A 25,606-nucleotide genomic window follows, 5' to 3' on the forward strand; every position below is an offset into this window, starting at 1 on the left:
GAATATCTGTATCATTTTTGACCGAATTTGTGGTTTTGCTCCAGGTTACGCATACTTGCGCTTGAGGAAAGTCATATAGCCCAAATTAAAAAGTATTTTTGTGCGTTTTTTTTTTATTATTATTAAAAACAAAACAAAAAAAGATTTTTTTTTTTTTTTAATGACACCACTAGGGCACATTGATTTATATTAATTTCAGCTACTAGAAAAAAAACCCTGATACATTTCCATTAGCAGTTAGCTATGGGATCTTAAAACACACACGCACGCACACACAAACTGTACTAACATCTTATAAAATTCTTTTATCCCCTAAAATACATCTCTTCATCGAAGTTTCTTACTATAAAAGACACAGACTTAAAAAATAATTTGACACTGAATCCTTATCCACGACAGAAAACATTTCTGAATTTAACTATTTTGAACATCGATTTGTGGCGTAGACTTACGATCATCATTCGGGACACTTCGGGTTTGCTCGTTCGGTCTTTCCCGTGCGTTCAACCCAGAAATAACTGTTTCAGCGAGTTACTCGTTGACTTTCTCAAACTGTGTGTTTCTTTTTAACCGTTTCTGGAATTTGTGATCGTCATGGACACGAAGGCGTGGCAAAGGGTATTGTACATGACAAAAGTAGTGATTTTTTAAAAACAAGGAAAGGGCAGAAAGGGCAGAACGAAGGTGTCCTAGGATGGTCACATGACAGACTGCTAAAGGTGAGTCAGTCGCTATAACCTGTTGATGTAATGAACACCTACCTACAACGCGTTGACTATGTAACTAAACGTGAGCAATACTGCAGTGGTTAAGTCAGCGGGTGCAAGGCTAATGGGTGTAAGGCTAATGGGTACTAGGTTCGGAACTCGGTAGGCCTACCTGCCAAATCCCGTCAGCAGAGGGTGCGAAATATAAACACAACGTATGGTAGTCAGGTGTGTGTGTGTGTGTGTGTGTGTGTGTGTGTGTGTGTTTGTTTGTGTGTGTCTGTGTCTGTCTGTCTGTCTGTCTATGTGTGTGTGTGTGGTGTATGTGTGTGTGTGTGTGCGCGCGCGCCTGTGTGTGTGTGTGTGTGTGTTAATTTTGTTAGCGAACGGCAAGATATCCAGCTGCCCAACCCCATTGTATTGATAAAGAATATGGAAATGGAAATGTTTTATTTTACGACTCAACACATTTTATTTACGGTTATATGGTAGACATATGGTTAAGTACCACACATATATTAACAGAGGAAACCCGCTGTCGCCACTTCATGGGCTACTCTTTTCGATTAGCAGCAAGGGATTTTGTATATATGCACCATCACAGATAGGGTAGTACATACAACGGCCTTTGATATGTCAGTCGTGGTGCACTGGCTGAAACGAGAAATAGCCCAATGGTCCCACCGACGGGCATCGATTCCAAACCGACCGAAAAAAAAAAAATATATATCGGAGGGGGGGGGGGGGGGGGGGGGGGGGAACATTGTCAGGGGGCACCCACATTGTAGTGAGAGTAGTGGATGAAAAAGTGGTTTTATATCAGTGCACCACAACCGGACAAAGGCCGTGGTATGTGTTTTCCTGTCTGTGGGAAAGTTCATATAAAACATCCTTAGCTGCATTAGGGAAACTCCCCCCGCCTCTTACTGACTACGGTCGGACTGCTGGTGCTCCCTTGCACCTGCCAGTGCAGGCGGTCCCTCCTCCACCTACCCCAACCCTTTTCGGTCCTGGACGGAGGAGCCGGCTGAGACCGGCAGTTGTGCCCAGGACAGGCGTGCGCTACAACAGCTTACTCTGAATGTGCACGTTAAACAATTTTCCTTCCTTCATTAGGGAAAATGTAGCGGGTTTCCTTTGATGACTCCGAGTCAGAATTACCAAATGTCATCCAATAGCCGATGATTAATTGATCAATATGTTCCAGTGGTGTCGTGTCGTTAAACAAAACATACTCTTTTTTTTTTCCAGACAAAAGATGGAGGACAATTTGAAAGGGGAGCTAAGTTGCCCCGTGTGCATGGAACTGTTTTCCCGCCCGCTGAGACTGGCGTGCGGCCACTCATATTGTCGCAACTGTTTGCTGGCCATGGCGAAACGGTCCGTGCCCGGCGCCATCTGTTGTCCAGAGTGTAGACGCGTTTTCCACATTCCGTCTACTGGAGTAGACTCGTTCCCCGTCGACTTCAAGCTGTCCAAGCTGGTCGACGTGTTCAAGAAGATGGAAGAGACTTATGGGACGGGTGCGGAGCAGACGACACAAAACTCGAATGTGGTAAGAGCGGTCTCAGACATCCGGGTTTGTTTCTGATAGTCACTAGCATACGAAATGTAATGTCATGCTTTAAACAAAACACATAAAAAACATTATTCGAATAAAAATCTGTGGTATCAGATTTTTAAAGGTTTCAACAATTAATTATTAGGCCAACGCAGTTGCTGTTTTCTTACATAATATTTCTTACATAACAGTCAATTTGCTGGTGGAGTATTGTTGTAAGACAACATAATAAATTACAAAAGTAATTTTAAATTTAAAAGAAGAAAAAATATGGACAGGAAAGAACTGAAGAAATGTCCTCAAACGTTAATTTAAAATGGCTTTTTCTGAATATCTTTTTACTTTTGCTGCCCCTTCCCGTTATTTTTGGCTAATTAACCACACCGCTACACACACACACCCCACCCGCACCATCCCCCAATCCCCCACCATGCGATTAAATAAAACTATTATTGAAATTATTTCAGGACTCTACAGCAAAAGAACGTGGAGTCATAGCAGATCATGTTTCCATCACACGACAAGATGAAGAAAACGAACCAGACCGCCTAACAGACGCCAGCTCCAATCCTCGGGGTACGACTGACGATTCAGCAGCTACAAGTGATCGTCCTGGTAACAGTCCGACAGACATCACAGCAGCAGACGACATCACTGGGGATTTGCGTCAGACGTCCTTTCTCTCTTCTGGTACAAATCTGCAGGATACTGAGACACGACCTAACGAATCTGAGACATCGGGAGGCAGACGTTTGGCCGGAGAAAGTGACGACACTGGGACGGTACCTTCCGAATTAGAATTGTCCAGAAGAAGACCTCCATCAGTTGAAAGCGATGGTTTCGTGGTAGTACCCAATGAGCCAGAGAGCTCTAGAATCAGACGACCGGCCAGAGTTGTGACTCAGCATTCTGACGACAGTGATGATGACAACTCTGGTCCTCGTGATCAGCCTGGTGGACTTGGCAGGAGAAGACGTAAGAACAAGGTGCTACGGTTCTTTTCCTCCCTGTTATCTTTGTCTTCCTCGGACGATGAGGGGTGGGGAAGTTCGTCTAGTTCCTCTTCGGATTCTAATATTTATCGTCTTCCAGAAAAAAATCTTCCACCTCTTAGTGATGTTCGTTCAGATCATACTGCAGTACCTAGTGCAGACGGAGCTGCCGTAGATATAGATAGAGAAACTAGTTTTGGTGGTAGAAGACCTGCGAATACAGATAGAACAACTGGAAGACAAGGTGGGTTAACAATAAATCCAGCTGGTTCTGAAAATGGAAACAGAAATAGCCCAAATGTTTCCCGAGATGTACTAACATCTGGTGGAAACACGGGATCTGCTGGTGATATAGAAACAGCAGCTGTTAGCAATGTGTCAGCTGTCAGGGCAGATGTAGAATCTGGTAGTGAGTGTACAACATCTGGTGCAGTTCCAGACACATTCTCTTCTCCTGGTAATGTCGGAACTTCGACTTGTGGACTTGCAGCAACATGTAGTGGCGTTCCAGGACATATTGCTGGAGAAGGAGTAAATTCTAATAACGACATGATTAGAGGAGTTAAACCAGTAGCTAGTTTTAGTGGATTAAGAACTGCGGCAACTGCTAGTGAACTTAGTGATATAGCTTCTAGAGGCACAATAGCTGCTGAAAGAGAAATATCTAATTCTGAAGCAAATGTGGCCTCAGCAACACCATCAGTTTCGTTTGTACACAGTACTCAAACACATCCAATAGCAGGGAGCGTGGCTGCTGCTGCTGATACAACCGGGGGAAGCCAGCAGGACGTAATGGCATCATCGATGCCAATATCATCGCAGCAGAGAACAGCGAGAAGGGTGGTGCACACAAAGAAGAAGAAGAAGCGATCGCTGTTTTCGTTTTTTAATTCGTCTTCCTCGTCACTTTCCGAGGAGGAGATTCGTAAGGCGTACGGTTCGGACGACGATCTGCTGACCGACCACACGGGAAGTCGTCTGCGCATGCCTCCACGTCAGGACGATGATGACGATGGACTTATTCAGTAAAGGATCGGATTCAGTTTGGTGATGAACCTGTATGTTTGTACACGGTAGGATATATATATATTGCAGGGGTACATGTCCAAGAGTCTGTTCGCAGAAGACACGATTATGGGGGTTAATTTATCTGGGGTCTGTTTGGAGAGAGCAGGATTTCAGGACTAATTGTCGTAGAGTCTGTTTTGAGAGGATAGGATTGCGGGGTATATACAGTCAACCAGAATTCCCCCAAAACCGGACATTTTTAACGGTCCTTTTTAAAAATCGATTCAGAACTTAACCTCTCAAAACCGGATACCTCTTAATACCGGACATTTTACTTGGTCCTGAGGGTGTCCGGTTTAGAGGGGTTTCACTGTACCTCAAAGCCTAGCTACAGGTATGGAGAAGTCGGGATGTTGAGGAAAGTAATTGTGTTGGAGTCTGAAGAGGGCATTGTTATGGGCTAATTTCTCTGGGGTGTGGTAGAAGAGGACATGATTTCAGGGTAGATACCTCAGAGCCTGTAGTGAGAAGAAATGGTGGTAGTGGAGGTGTTTGTCCAGGAATCTGTTTTGAGAGGGTAGAGTCATGGGGCAGTTTCTCTAGGGATCTGTTTCAGGAGGACAGGATTGCAGGTAGATACCCCAGAACCTGTAGGGAGAAAATGTAGGTATGGAGAAGTCGGGATGTTGGGAAAAGTAATTGTCTTGGAGTCTGAAGAGGGCATGCTTATGGTCTAATTTTTCTGGGGTGTGTTAGCAGAGGACATGATTGCAGGGTAGATATCCCAGAGCCTGTAGTGAGAAGAAAAGGTGGTAGTGGAGGTATTTGTCCAGGAATCTGTTTTGAGAGGGTACAGACGTGGGGCAATTTCTCTAGGGATCTGTTTGAGGAGGACAGGATTGCAGGTAAATACCCTAGAACCTGTAGGGAGAAGACTGGGGGTGGGAGTTATTTGTCCAGGAGTCTGTTTGTAGAGGGAACAATCATGGGGCAGTTTCTCTAGAGGTCTGTTTTGAGAGAACAGGATTGCAGGGTAAATACTCAGGAGCCTGTAGGGAGAAGACTGGGGGGGGGGGGGGGGGGGGGGGGGGTGTCCAAAAGTCTGTTTGGAGAGGGTACACTCATGGGGCAATTTATCTAGAGGTCTATTTTGAAAGGACGTGATTGCAGGTAGATACCCCAGAACCTGTAGGATGAAGACGGGGTGGTAGAGGAGCTATTTTTCCAAAAGTCTGTTTGCAGAGGGTACAATCATGGGGCAATTTATCTAGAGGTCTATTTTGAAAGGACGTGATTGCAGGTAGATACCCCAGAACCTGTAGGATGAAGACGGGGTGGTAGAGGAGCTATTTTTCCAAAAGTCTGTTTTGAGAGGGTACAATCATGGGGTCTGTTTGAAAAAGAAGAATTGCAGGGTAAATACTAGTACCTCAGAGCCTGTATAGAGAAGACGGGGTAGTGGGGGTAATTGTACCGGAGTCTGGAAATGCTGTGTTATCCAGGAGAAGCTTGGTTTGCCTTGGGATCTCTTTGGAGACAGCAGTATAATTGTTCAAGTGTCTTTTTGAAAAGGGCTGAATTCTTCGATAGTCTAGTTTCGAGAGATCAGGCTTGCGGGGTATTATCTCTGAAGTCTGATTGGGGCGGGTTGGGTAGCGAGGTGACTGCCCCAAAGCTATGAGTGCAACCGTTCATTTTCATTTTAACATATGTTCATGGTTTTATTCAATACTAGTAGTCACTGGGAAGGGTGTGGGGGGGGGGGGGGAGGGTGACTGAGATCGAGGGTGCAAAGCAAAGTTTCTAAGGGGTTCGGGGTTATGTTCCCCCGTAAAATGTTTAAAAACTAGATGCCCTGAAATGCAATTTACTGCATTCTACAATTAAAATTCACCTTTGTCTTAAGATTTACGAAGCGATTTTAGCGGTACGATCACCTTAAGTGCATAGCTACCTTATGGAGTTCAGATTATCTTAACGCTAAGATCGCTTCGTGGAACGGAGCGGAGGTGAAGTGGATTGTTCAGTCAGTTCCCCATTCCACCCATCCCCCCACCCCCACCCCCGAGCTGCAGGAATATATCAAAAGTCGTGGTAACTGTTATTGATAAGGAGAGAAATACTGTTTGGTAATATTGCATAACAAACATCTCCGTGCATATTGTTGCTTTTAGCTTGAGACTGTGATCGGTTTGTTTTTATATATATATATATGTTAATTATGCTTGGCACACGTGGAAGCAGGTGAAATTCATCGGAGATCACGTGGTTTATTATAATATGCTTTCAGGACCGTAGCTAGGATTTTGTGTGTGGTGGGTGGGTGCAGGGTGGGAGGAGGTGGAGGTGAATTCTTGGAACGATCGAGCATGGAAGGCGCAAGACACATGGGGGTTCGGTTGCATGCACCTTCCCCCCTCTCCGAAATTTTGAAATCTAGAGGCTCTGCAAGACCATTTTGCAGCCATTTCAGGGATGTTACATACTTAAAACGTCAATATCAATAACCAGTAAATTGATTTTTTGTCACCCTTGCACCACCACCACCCCTACCACACACACACACACACACACACACACACACACACACACACACACACACACTCCACTAGCTACGGCCCTGGCTTCTGCTCGGCCAATTGAACTGTATGGATTTATTTTTTTTATCTACCTCTGCATGTGTACAGGCATGTTACGCAAAACGTATTCCATGTTTTTATTCAGGTGTGGGTTTAAATGGGAGTGTCATTTAAAGAGGCAGTCGCACAGTTGCATAGCGACCAATTTTTTAAATTCATATTCAGCCGCGGATGCAGTATTTCTGAAAGGGGGTCCAAATCTGAAGTGGGGGGGGGGGGGGGGGTCAAGTGTGATATTATTATTTAAGCATTTAGAACAGTTAATATAATCACGTTTCCCCTTAAAGGTTATGGGCGGTTTTCAAAGGGGGGGGGGGTCGGACCTCTGGACACCCCTGGATCCGCTACTGATATTTCTTGTGGAATGTAATGATTATACCTTTGATTAATGCCCACAAAAATTTCTAGAAATAATTTTATTTAATACTATTTATAAATGGCATGATGGCATCACAATTCTTTGTTTGAATTTGGATCAATTATTAACATTGACAAAACAACTAGATGCCATTCCAGTGGATATGTGATGAATATTCTCTATTTATTTTATATTTTTCATCATTGGTTTATAAGGAAACCAATGTTTAACTATGCGAATGCTCATTTACGATAATCCAGTGCCTTATTTTCTTTGCATTTTATGATATGGCAGTATTATAACAGACAACTATGCATATACAATAATAATATTATACATGTATAACGAATATTTGTTATTAAAATTTGGTTTGCTGTTTCTGTTTGTTGTTTATTTTATGTAATTCACTCATTTCATTTCACGCCTAGTGGCATTTAGGGAAGCGACAAAGTTCCTCCACGCCGGTCTATCCCTTGCCAATCTCTCGATGGTGCCCCGACTGTGTCCTGTCTTCTTCATCTCTAATTCCACTGTTCGGCACCATGTTGTTTTCGGACCTCCTCTCTTTCTGTTCCCTTCCGGGGTCCAGCGCACTGCAGTTCTGGTGATAGACGTGTCTTCTTTTCGGAGCACGTGGCCAATCCACTTCCACCGTCTTCCGGTGATGATGGTTCGCATGCTTTCCTTATTGGTCTCTCCCAGTACTTGCTCAAAGGAGATTAAATTGTTTCCTGGGCCACAATATCTTTAGGATTCTCCGGAGACTGGTTGTGTCGAAGGAAGATAGCCTAGACAGGTCTTTCTCTGTCATACTCTGATCCATAGAGAAGGGTGGTAAGTATACAGCTCTGGTAGATTCTTAGCTTCGTACGTGTGCTATATTGTGCTGATTTCCATATTGCATTCAAACCAACGAAAACACCTCTGGTATTATTCAATCTGCTCTGAATGTCCATGCTTGCACCTCCAACCTGGCTAATGACGCTACCCAAGTATGTGAAGGTGGCAGTACTTGTTAGTATATATTTTTTGTAATTGGGGTGGAATTAATGTGTCAATATATGAAAGCTGGCCTGTACGAACGATATAGGTTATTGCTATAATCGGGGATGGGGTTGGGGGTGGGTGGAGGTCACAACCACTGTCAGAATCTGAAGGGAGGAGACACAATCTCTAGTAGGGTAGGGGTCATATTAAAATCAGATTTGTTTTCTTTATTTATATAGAGTAGGGGTCAAACAAGGTTTTTGATGGTGGGGTTTTCATTTTATTTGTGTTTTTTTGTTGTTGGTTTTTTTTTAGGGGAAGGGCTGTTTTTTGTTGGTTTATTTTTTATTTTCTCTTTTTGTGTTTGATTTTGTTAGTTTATTTTACTTTTTATTTGTTTTTATTGTTTTGGATTTGGTGTGGGGTTTTTTTCGTGTTTGTTTACTGTAGTTTTGTTGTTTGTTTTGGGTTTTTTTTTAATTTTGGGGGTTTGTTTTAGTATTTCTGTGGATGTTTAGCTTATCATATAGATAATACATGCTAATGCATGTTTTAATCTTGTACATGTAGCTAACTCGGCCATGAGGCTGGTAGGTACTGGGTTCGCAGCCCTGTACCGGCTCCCAGTCAGAGCGAGTTTTAACGACTCAATGGGTAGGAGTAAGGCCACTACATCCCCTCTTTTCTCTCACTAACCATTAACAACTAACCACTACTCACTGTCCTGGACAGATAGCCCAGATAGCTGAGGTGTGTGCCCAGAACGCTGCACCCCCTCTGAATGCTGGAGGTTACCCCTTTAAACGTAGGCCCTACCCCTCCCTAAAAAAAAATATTGTACCCGGCTCTGCCAGGCCATTGCACTGACAGTAATACCCTCGCACACACACACACACACACACACACACACACACACACACACACACACACACACACACACACACACACACACACAGAGTATCTTCCGACACCTTTATGAATACCTAGTTGACAAACGATGCTCTTTTGGGGAAGATATGCGAATGATGACGTCATGTCAGGGGAAAAACGGTTACGTAAACAAGTAGCCTACAGACGGAAAATACAGAAAGTGGTAAGATCCGTACATCCTATTTATTTATTTATTTATTTATTTATTTATTTATTACAGATATAGACTGATTTGGCTACAGTACCTTACACATACATAGGTCCGTACCTAGCTAAGATATGGGGTGGTGATGGTGGTGTTACAGGGTTGTATATTTTCAATCGGCACGTTTCTACGTTGTGAGAGCTATGACGTCAGTGACGCGGCATAAACTCTCACATTTTCTATCTCCCCCCCCCCCCCCCATCTCTTGCCTGTTTCTGTCTCTCAGTTTCTGTCTCTCTGTCTCTCTCTCTCTCTCAAAGTATATTTTATATGCACAATCCCAATGACAGGATGGCACATACCACAGTTTTTGATATACCAGTCGTGACCGGTGCACTGCTGGTGGGTCCAATGGGCTATTCCTCGCTCCAGCCAGTGCACCACGACTGGTATATCACAGGCCGTGGTATGTGTTATCCTGTCGGTGGGATGGTGCATATATAAAAGATCCCTTGCTAAAAATGGAAACATGTAGCGTGTTTCTTCTCAAAATCAAAATCAAAATCAAAATCACCAAATGTTTGACATCCAATAGCCGATGATTAATAAATCAATGTGCTCTATTGTCCGAACCAAATTGTTAACACCTACGAAAAATTACTCTCCTACCTTTTTTTGCTGTTAGATTTCCTCCAATGTTTGTCCAGACAAATCTTGAAAAAACCATTACAATGACGCAGATTCTAAATACCAGATGATAACTATGTCACCTATATCGACTTCGCTGAGAGCGCATTGGGCAAAAAGCATGTAATTTTGTGCCAGCTGCCATTTTGACTTTTTTTGGAATATTCTTCAAGAGGGGTGAAAGGATAGGACTTAATCTAACAACGTCATAACATGTTATGATATAAAAGCAAACGTGATGACGTCATATTATTTATTATTATTTGTTATTATTATTATTTTTTTTTTTTAATGATACCATTAAAGATCATTGATTTCATATTAATTGTGTCACATACTTTGGAGGCTTTCACCCCTCTTGAAGAGTATTCCATAAACAAGCAACAAGGCAGACGGCAGAAAACTGCATGTATTTTTTCCTATGCATTCTCACCAAAGGCGATATCGGCGACATCGTTGCAGTCTCATGTGTGGAATCTGTATATTTGTAGTGGGTGTTTTTTTGCGATTTGTGTCTGGACAAACTTTGGAGGAAATCTAACGGCAATTAAAGGTAGGAGAGTAATGTTTTTGTAGTTTGGTTCGGACAATAGTAACTGGTGTTAAACATTAAACAAACTTTAAATAACACAACGTTTCACATCCATTAGCCGATGATTAATAAATCAATGTGTTTAGGTGGTGAAGCAGAGGCGGATCTAGGAGGGCAGGGGCCCGCCCCCCCCCCCCTAAATTTTGTGTTATAATTTTATTATAATATTTTTATTTTATTTTATTTTACGATCAAAAGTTCCCTTGGCATTCCGCCTCATGTTATTGCCCCCCCCCCCCCCCCCCCCCCCCCAATGGATTTTCTGGATCCGCCACTGTGAAATTAAACAAATTAACTTTTTTTTTCTTTCTCTTTTTTTTTAGGACAAGAAAATGGACAAAGCCCTGAAAGGGGAGCTAACCTGCCCCGTGTGTATGGAACTGTTTTCCAACCCACTGAGACTAGGGTGTGGCCACTCCTACTGTCGCAAGTGTCTGCTGTCGATGGAGAGGCGCTCCGATCCCAGCGTCTGGGACCTGGTCGGACACACCTCCTTCGTCCGATGTCCGGAGTGCAGACGAGTGTTCGACCTGCCCTCTACCGGAGTAGACTCGTTTCCGGCAGACTTCAAACTCTCCAAGCTGGTGGACGTGTTCAGGAAAATGGAGGAGACGTACCAACAGAATACAGACGAGCAGACGTCAGACAAAAGTTTGGTAAGGAGCTGCAAGGTAGTAGGGTGGGACAAGTAACAATACGCAAAAAAAAACACCCCAAAAAAAAACCCAAACTTTATCGTTTTTTCTTTCTTTCTTTCTTCGTTTTTTTGGGATTTTTTTTTCTCTTTTTTTTTTTTTTTTTTTTTTTTTTTGTTTTTGGTTTGGGGTTTGGCCTGATTTATTTGGTGTTTTTGTGTGTGTGTGTGTGTGTGCGTGCGTGCGTGCGTGCGTGTGTGTGTGTGTGTGTGTGTGTGTGTGTGTGTTTTCTATCATTGTTAATTTAGGCTAGACTAAAAGAAAAAAAAAAACTATTAAACAAATCTAAAAACAAAACAAATAAACAAACAAAAAAGTAGTTTGTTTTATTTAACGACGCCACTAGAGCACATTGATTTTTTTATCTTATCATCGGCTATTGGACGTCAAACATGGTTATTCTGACACTGTTTTTAGAGGAAACCCGCTGTCGCCACATATGCTACTCTTTTACGACAGGCAGGATAGCACAAACCATGACCTTTGTTGAACCAGTTATGGATCACTGGTCGGTGCAAGTGGTTTACACCTACCCACTGAGCCTTGCGGAGCACTCACTCAGGGTTTGGAGTCGGTATCTCGATTAAAAATCCCATGCCTCGACTGGGATCCGACTGGGATCAGTTATGGATCACTGGTCGGTGCAAATGGTTTACACCTACCCACTGAGCCTTGCCGGAGCGCACACTCAGGGTTTGGAGTCGGTATCTGGATTAAAAATCCCATGCCTCGACTGGGATCCGAACCCAGTACCTACCAGCCTGTAGACCGATGACCTAACCACGACGCCACCGAGGCCGGTAAACAGACAAACAAACAACAACAAAATGACAAACAAACAAACGACAAGAAAACGACAAACAACTAAAGAAAAAAAGAGAAAAAAACAAACACAAAAACGAAATGAAATGAAAACAAAAAGCAAAGTAAAACAGAACAGAACAATTCTAAACAAACAAAACAACTGCGGAACATATTTCATGCTACCTAATAACTAGGTCTAGACCTTTTTATAGATTTTAATATATTGATATTTATAAGCGCCATTTGCGTCATTTGCACTGTAACTACTTCTTCCTACATCCATTTTTTCAGCTTTTCACGCTGTCAGAAACCCTCGAGTTGGTTTCCAACGCCAGACAAGAAGTCGAGGCCGAGGCTGAGAGTTCCAGTTTCCAGGACACGACAGCTGACACTTCTTCTTCTTCAGTATCTGCCACAGCTACTCAAACTGCTGCAGCAGACGTGACGTCGCGTGACGCGGCAGATGTCACACCATGCGACCCGGCAGACGTCACACCACGTGACACGGCAGACGTCACACCACGTGACACGGCAGACGTCACACCACGCAGCGCGGCAGACGTCACACCACGTGACCTGGCAGACGTCATACCACGTGGCGCGGCAGATGTCACACCACGTGACCCGGCAGACGTCACACCACGCGACCCGGCAGACGTAGTTATTGTATCTGATCTGCAGGAGACTGGAGAGGAGCAGGAGGAGGAGGGAGAGCAGGATGAGGATGCCACAGCGACCATGAATGACCCCGTGTCAATGACCAGAATCCCGATCAGCTCTGGAGTGAGAACCCTGACCAGGGAGAGATTCGTCTCTTCGCTGTCGCCCTCCACTTCGGTCGACGACGTCTGGAGGGCGACGTCAGACTACAACATCTACCGACTGCTGGAGAGGAGGCACCCACAGTCGGAGTCGCGTGTGTCGTCGGGACGTCCAGCGTCCTGCATAGACAGAGCAGCGACTGGAACCGTCTTCTCCCGCGACGCCAGATCGACCGTAGATGGAAGAACGTCCGCTGGCATCGTCGACAGATTGAATGCAGATCTCTATGAGACGGCGAACGAGAACCTCGACAGGCCTGGCGAAAGCTGTGGAAGAGCTGACGATCTTCTGTTGGCAGGGTGCGAGCTGCTGGATGAGATAAAGGAGCTCATAGTGGTGGGCGACGAAATTTTGTCCGAGGCCGATGAAATTCTCGATAGTGTCATGGAAATCAGAAGCACAGCTGGTGGGGACATGGCGGATTACAGTGCAGCCGTAGAAGCTGTTGGTGTAGACTGGTGGATGTCCTCTCGTCACAGAATACCATCTTCTGATGGTGTCATGGCCACACCTGGTGACGTCATGGCCACATCTGGCGGCGTCATGGCCACATCTGGTGGCGTCAGGACCACAGCTGGTGACGCCATGGCCACAACTGGTGGATACACAACCAGAACTGTAGACACGGATCCTGTTGGTGTAAACAGGCGAGCTCTGACTGGTTCTAGACGGACTTCAGATCCGTTCAGGAGTAGAACGATGTCCGGAGACATAGTTGACGGTGGTTACAGGACAACAATGCTTTGTGCGGACGTGGGCGTGCGTGGCAGAGATCCATGCACCAGTCCTGAGAGAAGTCGACGTGACCGCGACGGACGAGCGTCTCCGTTTGGCGGGAGACGGACAGCTGGGTCTGTTCACACATCTCCCACTGCTGACACGACTGGCATGGTGGAACGAGAAAGGCTTCACGGAGGAGGCAGAATAGGTTGTGACGACGATGACGAAGAACTAGAGAGCGTCATTAGAACGTTAAACATTAGTCCTGGCCGCTACAGACAACAGTTCAGTCCAGGCTGGCGAACCGATACCGCAGATTGCACGCCATTGCATGGTGTTGCTGCGACGACTGGTAGAATGGATATAAAACCAGCTGGCAGTGCGAGAACAAGATCAGGTGGTACGTATACAGACATTTACAGTGAGGACACTGGTATACGAGGCATAGTCAACGCCCGCCCCGTTAGAACTTCACCTAGACGCCTTAATCCAGAGAGAGCAAATCTTGGTATGGACAGAGCAAATCTTGGTACAGACAGAGCAACATCTGATAACTGCAGACAATACTGTTGTGATGAAGGCAGGCAGAATGTCGGTGCGCGTACATATCAAAATGACATCTCTTGTAGTACAGCTTTGAAAACTGCTGCTTGTGACGTAGCGACCTCTGATGGTAACAAACGACACACTGACAGAAGCGGGCAATTTGGCAGTGGAATTAAATCAACATACATTACTGACGCAGCTAGTGGAACAGTTGGTAATGACGCAATAACTTGTGATAGTGGCATACGACGCTCCGACAGAGGCGTGCTATCAGGCATTCCATTTAGGTCGACTCTTTCCAAGGACATAATCTGCGCTACAGATTTAAAAGCTCTTAGGGATGACAGAACGAATTCTGTTAATAGTTGTAATGGTGGATCTGGGAGAGTCAGGTTAACTGACGCTGTGTTCAGGGAAACAAATGATGAAAGGGTCATAACAACCGACGGCGCATACAGAGAACGTCACAAAGAAGATGGGGGAATATATGGAGAGTCAGCTAAACGTATCAGTCCAGAGAGGGTGACTGCTGGTGCAGACAGAACACTGACTGGTGGTAGCAAATCACACTTTGTTGATGGAGGCAGCGTTATTAGCTACCGCGATGGAATGGACTTGGCAGGCGGTAGTCCCGGCAGGGAAATCATTAGTGGTGACGCATCTCCGATTGACGTCAGCAGTAAAGCGTGGTGGTCTGGTGCAGGCTCACAGATCGTTGGTGGAGTCGGTAGCAGACGACGGTCCGCCGCCAAAACATTTGGTACCGTGGTTAGGTGTGCAGATCACGTGGGCGCGACCCGCGTTACGGATTTCCAAACTGCTGGTAGTGACGTAACGTCTGGACGTAGCAGACGGCACTCCAGACCAGCGTGGATATCTGGCTCTCGCGGGGGGACGTAACATGCAACAGAGATGGAGAAATTTGTGGTACAGATACCGGCACTGTTAGTGGTGACGGGAGTAACTCTGGTGTAACCAGATCTGATAGTAGTGACGCTGGGTCGGCCGATCGAGGGGACGTAACATGCACCAAAGACGGTGAACCTTGTTGTACGGATAAATGCACTGTTAGTGGTGGCACGACTCCTGATGGCAACAGACGACATTCTAGTAGAAGCAGACGATCTGGAAGTGTGGTTAGAACTACGGACGGAGATGGTGTAGCTGACACTTCACACAAAGAACTTTACAACGAACCTGGCGACGTGTATGGCGAAGATAAAGCAACCGTCGCTGTCGTCACGTCGGCCAAGAATTCAAGTCCAGACAGAGCAACTGCTGGTGTAGACAAAACAACCCCTGACGTTAAAGGGAGACATTCTAGCAGAGATAGACGGTCTGGGAGTGAGGTTAGGTCGAACCAAACATGTGACGCAGATGCAGAAATTGTTAGTGAAATAACTTCTGATGGTAACAGACGACATTCTAGCAGAGATAGACGGTCTGGGAGTGATGCTAGGTCGAACCAAACCTGTGACGCAGATGCAGAAACTGTTAGTAAACTAACTTCTGATGGTAACAGACGACATTCTAGCAGCGATAAACGGTTCGGTAGTGCGATTAGGTCTGGCGATATTGATAACAAAACCTGTAGTACACATGTAGAATCTGTTAGTGGTGAAATACCTTCTGGTGGAAACACACGACATTCTAGCAGAGGCAGACGAGCTGGTAGTACTGGTAGATCTAACGATATCGAAGGGGTAACATCGGAAAGAATTGATTTAGAAACTGTTGATGGAGATAAAACATACTTTACTGATGATAGAACACGGCACTTTAGTAGAGACTGGTCTGGCAGTGATGTTAGGTCTAAACATACCCAGGGGGCAACATCAGATAATGCTAATACTGTTAGTATAGACAGAACAAACTCTCCTGATGGTAGAACACGGTACCCTATCAGAGGCAGAAGGTCTGATAGCGCTGTTACGTCTAAAGATATCGAGGAAATAATTCCAGGTAGTAAAGACTTTGAAACTGCCAGTGATGTGATGAAATATGTTGGCAGCTATCGACTATCTAGTAAAGGCGGGGCCTCTGGTAACGCCGACCTGACTGCAGATACCGGAGACATAACACCTGGTAGCGCCCACATAGAAACCTACCGTGACGAAGGGGCGAGACATGGCGTCGATAGATCTACAGATGTAAGTCCAAAGAGAGTAAGTGTTGGTGAAGAGAGACTAAGTCCAGATCGTAGCATACGTAACTCTGTTGGTGCCGAGAGACAAAGTCCAGATCGTAGCATACGTAGCTCTGTTGATGGTGATAGACAAAGTCCAGATCGTAGCAGACGTAACTCTGTTGGTGGAGAGAGACAAAGTCCAGATCGTAGCATACGTACCTCTGATGGTGCAGAGAGACAAAGTCCAGATCGCAACAGACGTAGCTCTGTTGATGGTGAGAGACTAAGTCCAGATCGTAGCAGACGTAACTATGTTGATGGAGAGAGACTAAGTCCAGATCGTAGCATACGTAACTCTGTTGGTGCAGAGAGACTAAGTCCAGATCGCAACAAACGTAGCTCTGTTGATGGTGAGAAACTAAGTCCAGATCGCAACAGACGTAACTCTGTTGATGGAGAGAAACTAAGTCCAGATCGCAACAGACGTAGCTCTGTTGATGGTGAGAGACTAAGTCCAGATCGCAACAGACGTAACTCTGTTGATGGAGAGAAACTAAGTCCAGATCGCAACAGACGTAGCTCTGTTGATGGAGAGAGACTAAGTCCAGATCGCAACAGACGTAACTCTGTTGATGGAGAGAGACTAAGTCCAGATCGCAACAGACGTAGCTCTGTTGATGGTGAGAGACTAAGTCCAGATCGCAACAGACGTAACTCTGTTGATGGAGAGAAACAAAGTCCAGATCGCAACAGACGTAGCTCTGTTGATAAAGGGAGGCTAAGTCCAGATCGCAACAAACGTAACTCCGTTGATAAAGAGAGACTAAGTCCAGATCGTTGCAGACATACCTCGGTTGATGGCGAGAGACCAAGTCCAGATCGCAGCAGACGTAACTCTGTTGATGGAGAGAAACTAAGTCCAGATCGCAACAGACGTAGCTCTGTTGATGGTGAGAGACTAAGTCCAGATCGCAACAGACGTAACTCTGTTGATGGAGAGAAACTAAGTCCAGATCGCAACAGACGTAACTCTGTTGATAAAGAGAGGCTAAGTCCAGATCGCAACAAACGTAACTCCGTTGATAAAGAGAGACTAAGTCCAGATCGTAGCAGACATACCTCGGTTCATGGCGAGAGACCAAGTCCAGATCGCAGCAGACGTAACTCCGTTGATAAAGAGAGACTAAGTCCAGATCACAACAGACGTAACTATGTTGGTGGAGACAAACTAAGTCCAGATCGTAGCATACGTAACTCCGTTGGTGGAGAGAGACTAAGTCCAGATCGTAGCAGACGTGACTCTGTTGGCAGCAGGAGCACTTCTGGTGGACACAGACAAACCTGCTGAGACGTGTGGGACTAAATGTGACTGTTAGATAAGAACAGTGGTAGGTGATGGTGATGGACTGTCTGACGGTGGGAAACTTTGTGTTAGACCAACAAGCTGCTGATGATATAGCGTCTGATAGTCTAGCAAGAACTATGATTGAAATGAAGATTCCTAGTTTATATTCAGACATCTCCGATTATGATAGGGGTACCTTTAAGACAAGTGATGTTCTTATGAACCTTATAAAAAGACAATGGGAAAGGACTGTGCTTGTTATAGTGGGCCGGGCGACTAGATGATGTTTAAATAAATCATACTTGCGTCATATTGTGCCAATATAGTTGAGTCAGGATGAAGTGTTCTTCTGGATGTGATTACTGGCATAGTTACTGGGTTTCCCATGATCCGCACATTAGCTGTTTAAATAAACCATATCTGCATCATATTGTACGGTTTTATTTGGGTCTGGATGAACAGGTTGCCCTGGAAGAGTTTACTGGCATTGTTACTGGGTTCGCTGTTTCGAAAGGTGTAGTCTATGTGGCGGAATCGGGTTTCTTCTCATTTGTCTCTTATTCCATCACTCATTCTCTCTCTCTCTCTCCCCTCCCTCTCTTTCCCCCCCCCCCCCCCCCCCCCCCCCCCCCCCCCCCCCCCCGAGTCTCGTGGACCATGTCAAAATAACCATATTATGTTGGTCACCAAATAGCCGTAGTTTTAAAATGTGCTGTGTTGTTGGTAAACAAACATTCTTTTGTTTCTTTCTAAATGAACTACTTAAAGGGACAGACCCTAGTTTTTAAGCACTATGGCATGTTTTTCACTATTAGAGCCGTTTATGATCACTGAAATCCAACATTATTTATATTTTATTGTTTAGATTATCCACTTCCGTACAACCGAAGTGTTTCTGGTCACCCTAGTGTTTCTAATACCACAAAATGCATGTTTCATATTTTTTTTTAAAGCATGTGCGTCTGAGAAGTAACGGCTATAGGAGTTGCGTTTTAGTCTATTTTAAGGGTGTGTCAACGTCATAGACTCTTGTTTCACTCCGTTGTATCCAAATTTATTACAGGTTTGTAAATTAACCAAACTTAGTGTCCATTTTATGGTTTTATAACTAGTGTCTAGGTGAAAAAATATACCTTGTCTTTAAAAACTAGAGTCTGTCCCTGTAACGGTCACGATGTAAGTCATTAGAATTTCGACAGCGCCAGAACTAGACCCAGAGTCGGTGTCTTTTTTTCTTTTTTTTAGTCTGTGAGCTTTCTTTCTTCTCTGTCAGGGTGAACGTAGCCCAACTTTCATTTGAAAAAAAAATATCTCAATAAAAATAACGCGTTTGTGTCATTTAAATGTTTTATTAATCATGTATTTATACATAATTTTTAATGTTTGTCATTATTCTTTACCACCGGGTGAAATTCACAACAAACAGCCATTCCTAACTGTCATATGTACTTAACAAAATTAATTAAGTGACCAGTAGATTAAAAAAAAAAAAATCGGCATTTTCTTTATATGTAGTACAAAGTATTACAAAAATAAAATAAAATTAAAATTAAAAAAGAATAAAATTAAAAAATAAATTAATTAATTTTTAATTTTTTTTACATGCATCACAGGTCAACATGTATTCAACGTTACAACCATCTGTGATCAAAGCTTGATAAAATAATTTACAATACAAAAACTTACCAAAAACCTATTTACCATTAATTAATTTTGTCGAGTATAAAAGCATGCCTATGCTAAGCAATTGTGCTGGGTGTCGTTAAACATTCATTCATTCATTCATTCATGATTAGCAAAGAAGAAATCATTTTCAGTTTAAAAAAAAAAAAAGTTTATAATAGAATAATTTAACATTTATAGCCATAAGCGGAGTCTAGCTCAGACGGTAAAGCGCTTGCCCGAGGTACTCGGGTTGTAGGATCGAACCGCAGCGATGGATCCTTTCACTGATTGGATTTTCCCCATCCCAAACAGTCCCCTACGACTGGTATTTAACTAAGACTGCGGTATGTGCTGTCCTGTCTGTGGGAACGTGGATACAAAATATCTCTTGCTGCTAACATAAAAATTGTAGCGGGATTCCTCTAAGACTGCCATAATTGTTAAATGTTTGATATCCAAAAGCTGATGATTAACAAATATTTATAGCTGGACAAATATTATTATTATTATTTTATTTGTTTTATGGTAGGCCTAGTGTTGATCAGTATTACCTTTATACAGATATATTTACCATTCAAAACGTGAATATTACGTTTTACTCATTACTGTACACGTTAACTACACCGATACAGATGCATGGGCGGGATGTAGCCAAGTGGCAAAGCGCTCGCCTGATGCGCTCGGCCTTAGGATCGATCCCCGTCGGTGGGCCCATTGGACTAGTTTTAGTTCCAGACAGTGCTGTATATCTGGTTTAACAAAGGCTGTGGCATGTGCTGTCCTGTCTGTGGGATGATGCATATAAAAAGATTCCTTGCTGCTAATTGAAAGACGTAGCGGCAGCGGGTTTCCTCTCTAATTATCCGTGTGATCCTTAACTATAGGTCCGATGCCGTATAACCGTAGTTACAACATGTTGGGTGCGTCATTAAATAAAATAGTTGTATAGGGCTTCTAGAAATTCTAGAGATTTTATAAAATCCACTAGCAATGGGATCAGTGATTAAAGAAAATTACTGCCCACAATTAAAAATTCACTAGCCCTACTTTAAGTTAATACACTTTTACTAAATAATAGTAATAATCAGATATGTCACCTAAAGAGGGAGATAGAGCTTAAAAACACTAACATTTACAAAATAGACAACTGCAATATTTGACTCCCTTTTTTTTTGTCACTAGCCGTCTGGCATGACAAGAGTAGTTATTTACTAGCCCAACACTGAATATCACTAGCCACGGGAGTGGGGCTACCATAATATAGAAGCCCTGTCTGGCATGGCAATAGTAGTTATTTACTAGCCCAACACTGAATATCACTAGCCATGGGAGTGGGGCTACCATAATATAGAAGCCCTGTCTGGCATGACAATAGTAGTTATTTACTAGCCCAACACTGAATATCACTAGCCATGGGAGTGGGGCTACCATAATATAGAAGCCCTGTCTGGCATGACAATAGTAGTTATTTACTAGCCCAACACTGAATATCACTAGCCATGGGAGTGGGGCTACCATAATATAGAAGCCCTGCAGTTCTATCTTGATAAACTTGATAAGTTTCGTAAACGTTCGCCATCAGTCGAACTATTCTATCTCTATACTTTAACTGGATCTTTTGACTTTCCTGGCCTTTCTGATTTTTCAGTTGAAAAATTAAATAAATGTCTGATTCCATACAAATTCAACAACCAATTATATATTTAAAAAAAAAAAAAAAAATAATAATAATAAATAAATAAAAAAAACAAGAAGAGGCAACTAATAATAATTCTGAGTTAATGACAAATAAACCATTTTCTTTTTTAATAACATAAATAACAGTAACAAATTCTTAGATTTTTCTAAAATAAATACAATATACTAATATATACAACCGTAAGTAAAATGTGATAACACTAACAATATTTAATAAATTATACATCTGTGTCAACAATAATTAATAAATATATATCTATATCAAGTTAACAAATTTACACTAAAACTGAATTGTGTACAAAAATACTGCTTCCGTTTAAGTTAAATAATTCAGCATTAATTATGTACAAAATACGTGTGCATCTTAAATATTTACAATTTTTATTTTGGAAGAAAACCAAAATAAAACAAACCAAAGAAACAAACAAAAAACCTAGACTAAATCAAAATATGTATATAAAATCCACCCAAGAAGAAAAAACAGTGTTACAAAGACACAAATTATAATACTTGAATACATTTTACAACAAAAAAACTGAGAGAAAAAAGCCCTTTTCAACAGAAAAAAAATCACCCCTGACAAAAAAAACAAAACAAAACACAATCAACATCAATCATTGCAATGTACGAGCATCAACAGGAATTTCTGACTGGAGTTCATTTTTATAATGAACTAGTACATTTTATGAATAATAAGGTTTCGTGGCAAACAGATAAAAAACCCGCAACATAATCTGTTTTTTATAAATCCCCTCAAAACATAAAAAAATACATATGTACAGTATATTGAAAAGACAAAAATAACAATATTATTTACATAAAATCTACCAATAAAAACAAAGTATGAACTAGATGCATAAAAGTCTATTATATATACAGTTTGGAAATATTAATTTTGAATCCCATTAACTTTTGTCTATTAAAAATATCAATATCTTGCGGAAATTTTGATAGTGTTATTCTCGAATTTATTTTACTATCAATATGTATAATATTTCCATTAAAAAATAATTTTTATATATATATATATATAAATTAATTTTTAACGGAAATATACATATTCATGATAAAATAAATTCGATATACACATACATTATTCACCAATATGCTGTTGTTCCGTATGATTAGTATTGTCATTGCAAATGATTGCCCTGGGAGTATAATAATACTATCCAATGTGTCTATATACTACATCTAAAATTTGCATATTATAATTTGCATTTGTCAATCACACTAGACACAGAAATAAATTAAACTGTGAAAAACAGAGGTCAGAACAGGTCACAGATGTTTGCAGTCATCATAGGGAATATTACCAGGGTGGATACAGAGGGGCTGGGGTGGGGGGCACAGGTACCCCCAAACAGAAACCCCTAATACAAATAGAATAGGCCTACTCTTTATTATATAACGTTACTATAACATATCTGACGCCTGTTACCAACTACGGTCGGACTGCTGGTGCTCACTTGCACCTGCCAGTGCAGGCAGTCCCTCCTTCACCCACCCCAACCTTTCCTGTCCTGGACGGAGGAACAGGCACTTGTGCCCAGGACAGGCGTGCGCTACAACAGCTTGCTCTGAATGTGCACGTTAAACAATTTTCCATTCCATTCCATATCTGACGTTATTGTTTGGGGATACCTGTGGGTGGGGGTGGGGGTGGAGGTGGGGGTACATATCCTATTTAAAAAAGTAATAAAGTTAGGACTGTTATATATTCATATCATCTTTTCAAAATTTGTATCTTTTTTTGTTTTCTTTTTTTTTACTTTTCTTCTGATTCAACGTTACACGAAGAAGCTTTAAAGCTAGTCGCACTAATAACGTGACTTGCAATATACACCACATGTGCGTTCCTACTAGGCTAATGTTCGCTACTTCATGCCGTTTTGAATTTTGTTTTAAACAGATAGTGTTAACTTTTTCTTTTTTTTTAAATAAACCAAGTTATTTTTATGATTTATGGCTAAGAAACCTTACTTTAGTTTGATCCCAAAATATCAGAAAGAGGCTTCATGCTTTTAAAAACACATAAACAAAAAAACAACAACACGTTTATAGTGACCCAACGCTACAGTTTGAGACTTTAATGTTATGGCAGGGCCAAACAAATTGCATACATGTACGTGTGATGTCCTTTGAGATTTGAGTCTAGACTACGTAGCTGGTTAAATAAAGTGGATGTTTATACTAATTTGTTGTGGGTTTTTTGTTGGGGGGGGGGGGGGGGGGGTAAAAAGGATAATCTTTCGCGTGAAATAAATGCCAAACACGTGTAAATATATGTCCGGTAAACTGCTAAGGCTTTGTAAAATTGGCTACTGCTTTTTAAATATAATAAGATCTGCGTTACAATAATGTCTGCTACAAAACGTCTATTTCTGTGACGTCATGCTGTTGAAGCCGTCTGCTTCCGTCTAAGTTTCCCGCCGCGTATGCGTGCTGTGGTCGTCATCACTGTCTGTGGCGGACCGCAACGACTCCAACAGTTTCTGTGGACGTTCACCCCTATCCACGTCCTTACACCATTCTCGGTACTAGAAACAAAAACAATTTTTTAAAATTTAATAAATGAAACCTTAAAGGGACATTCCTGAGTTTACTGCATTGTAAGATGTTTCCGACTAATAAAATATTTCTACGATTAAACTTACATATTAAATATATTTTCTTGTTTAGAATATCAATGTCTGTATATTCAATGTGTTTCTGGTCGTCTTAATATTTGTAAGAATCCCAAACTGGATTTTGTCTTCAAATAATTTCTCTTTGAGAATGGCCAATACAGCACAAATCCCCTTGTTTTCTTCGAGATACAATTGAAATTTTGAGTAAAAGTCAGTATCTATCTGTGACATTTGTATTTTTGCACAGTTCTTTACACTGTTTTTATTTAAATCTTGAATTTTTATATTGATGTTGATAATCACTTTATTTGTTTGCATTACCATAGTTTGACACCCAATAGCCGGTGTATTTTTCGTGCTGGGGTGTCGTTAAACATTCATTCATTCATTCAAATAATTTCGTAAGTACGAAAAAAACATATTTAAGAAATAAAATGAAATTTAAGATAGTACAAATATTTGAACGATCAAAAACACGTTTAATATACAGCCACTAATATTTTATGCAGAAATATATATTTGATATGTAATTACAATCGTTAAAACGTCTCTGTTAGTCGACAACAACTTAAAAATTGCAGCAAACTCGGGAATGTCCTTTTAACACTAACGCATCAGATATATGGAGAATACTACACGAGTAGCTGTCAGCTACCATTTATCTTATTATGGCAAAATGTATCTGGACTGACGCTTATAAAACTGTTAAGAGTCTGAACTCAAGACTAATAGAGTTTGAGATTTTAACGTAATGGCAACGCCATACAAATTGCATGCGCATGACGTTATGTGAGATCGCGTCTAAACTATAAAAGTTTTATAAGCACGGGATCTTGCAGTTAGGAGCAGTATACAAAGTTGAACGAGAAAACAACACCTTCAAACTCGTATCTCTACTCAAGAAAGAGTCAAAAGGAAATTTTGACAATGTCATGACGGCTCCCATGAACCACTGTCACTTTCGCCTGTAGAATGATTGCCACTTCCCAGGGCACGTGCTTATAAATGTTTTAGAGTCTAGACTCAAAACTAATGACGTCACATGCATGCAATTTGTATGACGCTGACATGACGTTAAAAGTTCACTCTAAAAGTTCTATAAGTACGGGGTCATGACAACATTCTCCCTATTTCGCTTGAAGGAGGACCGCCACTTATATGGATGGCAAGTGACAAATCTGAACCTACACAAGGCAGAGTTCACTGGATGTTTAAACAGCGATGATGAAACCATGAGCACACACACCACTGTGGTCATATTAGGTGTTCTTGAAAGATGGGTATATCCTTCCCACTGCCAAGTCATGACACAACACAAATCTAGAGGATACGTAAATCATTGTCAAACATTTGTTTAAAAACACATATTGATGGATATACATTGTGGAAACGTGCCTCTCTCTCTCTCTCTCTCTCTCTCTCTCTCTCTCTCTCTCTCTCTCTCAACAGTGAGAAGTTTTATTCAGACCATTGTGAGAATGCTGAAATATTCTAGAAACCACAAGACTATTGGTTATAAACTACTGGGGTATTTTTTTTCGAACCTCAACAACCAATTCTGTACCGGTTAACAAACAACCAAACACAAGAATACTACTCAGCCGTTTATTAAGAAATATATATTTAATATATATTGATTGACAAAACGACAAACGTCATACAGTAGAAATGAGTACAAAAATAAAAAGGTAACAGACTCTGTCGAAAATCCTATACATATACATGTACATACTAACAATAAATACTATTACTTTTTATTGCAAATAAACCATAATTAATCGCAGAATAATGACAAATATAAAAACTAGTTTATCTCTCTGCTTTCAGAACTAAAACATATTGGTTTATACATATGGAGTTTCTGGTGGTACAAAAACTAAATAAAAAAAGGGTCCACTTGGTTCATATTCGACCCCCCACCCCAGGTCACGCTACGCCCCTGGATGT

General features: G+C 42.0%; 3 protein-coding genes across 3 annotated transcripts; all 3 read left to right on the forward strand.

Annotated features, from left to right (window-relative positions):
• Positions 1 to 491: 491 nt before the first annotated feature.
• LOC121377266 lies at positions 492 to 7,640 on the forward strand. The gene is made up of 3 exons (XM_041505195.1): positions 492 to 719; positions 1,959 to 2,262; positions 2,736 to 7,640. The coding sequence occupies exons 2-3, from the start codon at positions 1,966 to 1,968 to the stop codon at positions 4,287 to 4,289; spliced, it is 1,851 nt and encodes a 616-aa protein (XP_041361129.1). The 5' UTR covers positions 492 to 719; positions 1,959 to 1,965; the 3' UTR covers positions 4,290 to 7,640.
• A 1,609-nt stretch (positions 7,641 to 9,249) lies between these two features.
• On the forward strand, positions 9,250 to 15,096 carry LOC121378073. Its single transcript, XM_041506173.1, has 3 exons — positions 9,250 to 9,345; positions 10,930 to 11,262; positions 12,397 to 15,096. Exons 1-3 carry the CDS (start codon positions 9,250 to 9,252, stop codon positions 15,091 to 15,093), a joined length of 3,126 nt encoding a protein of 1,041 aa, XP_041362107.1. The 3' UTR covers positions 15,094 to 15,096.
• A 9-nt stretch (positions 15,097 to 15,105) lies between these two features.
• LOC121378074 (filaggrin-like) lies at positions 15,106 to 17,669 on the forward strand. The gene is made up of 2 exons (XM_041506174.1): positions 15,106 to 15,137; positions 15,173 to 17,669. The coding sequence occupies exons 1-2, from the start codon at positions 15,106 to 15,108 to the stop codon at positions 17,667 to 17,669; spliced, it is 2,529 nt and encodes an 842-aa protein (XP_041362108.1).
• The last annotated feature ends 7,937 nt before the right edge of the window (positions 17,670 to 25,606 follow it).

This window comes from Gigantopelta aegis, chromosome 7 (genome assembly GCF_016097555.1).
Source record: "Gigantopelta aegis isolate Gae_Host chromosome 7, Gae_host_genome, whole genome shotgun sequence".
Lineage (NCBI taxonomy): Eukaryota > Metazoa > Mollusca > Gastropoda > Neomphalida > Peltospiridae > Gigantopelta > Gigantopelta aegis.

Excerpts from the sequence above, each read along its gene's own strand:
- LOC121377266 (XM_041505195.1), top strand. The coding sequence starts at position 1,966 with ATGGAGGACAATTTGAAAGGGGAGCTAAGTTGCCCCGTGTGCATGGAA. Across the intron at positions 2,263-2,735 it reads CGACACAAAACTCGAATGTG|GACTCTACAGCAAAAGAACG; the intron begins GTAAGAGCGGTC and ends AAATTATTTCAG.
- LOC121378073 (XM_041506173.1), top strand. The coding sequence starts at position 9,250 with ATGCTCTTTTGGGGAAGATATGCGAATGATGACGTCATGTCAGGGGAA. Across the intron at positions 9,346-10,929 it reads GACGGAAAATACAGAAAGTG|GACAAGAAAATGGACAAAGC; the intron begins GTAAGATCCGTA and ends CTTTTTTTTTAG. Across the intron at positions 11,263-12,396 it reads AGACGTCAGACAAAAGTTTG|CTTTTCACGCTGTCAGAAAC; the intron begins GTAAGGAGCTGC and ends CCATTTTTTCAG.
- LOC121378074 (XM_041506174.1), top strand. The coding sequence starts at position 15,106 with ATGGAGAAATTTGTGGTACAGATACCGGCACT. Across the intron at positions 15,138-15,172 it reads GTGGTACAGATACCGGCACT|ATCTGATAGTAGTGACGCTG; the intron begins GTTAGTGGTGAC and ends TGGTGTAACCAG.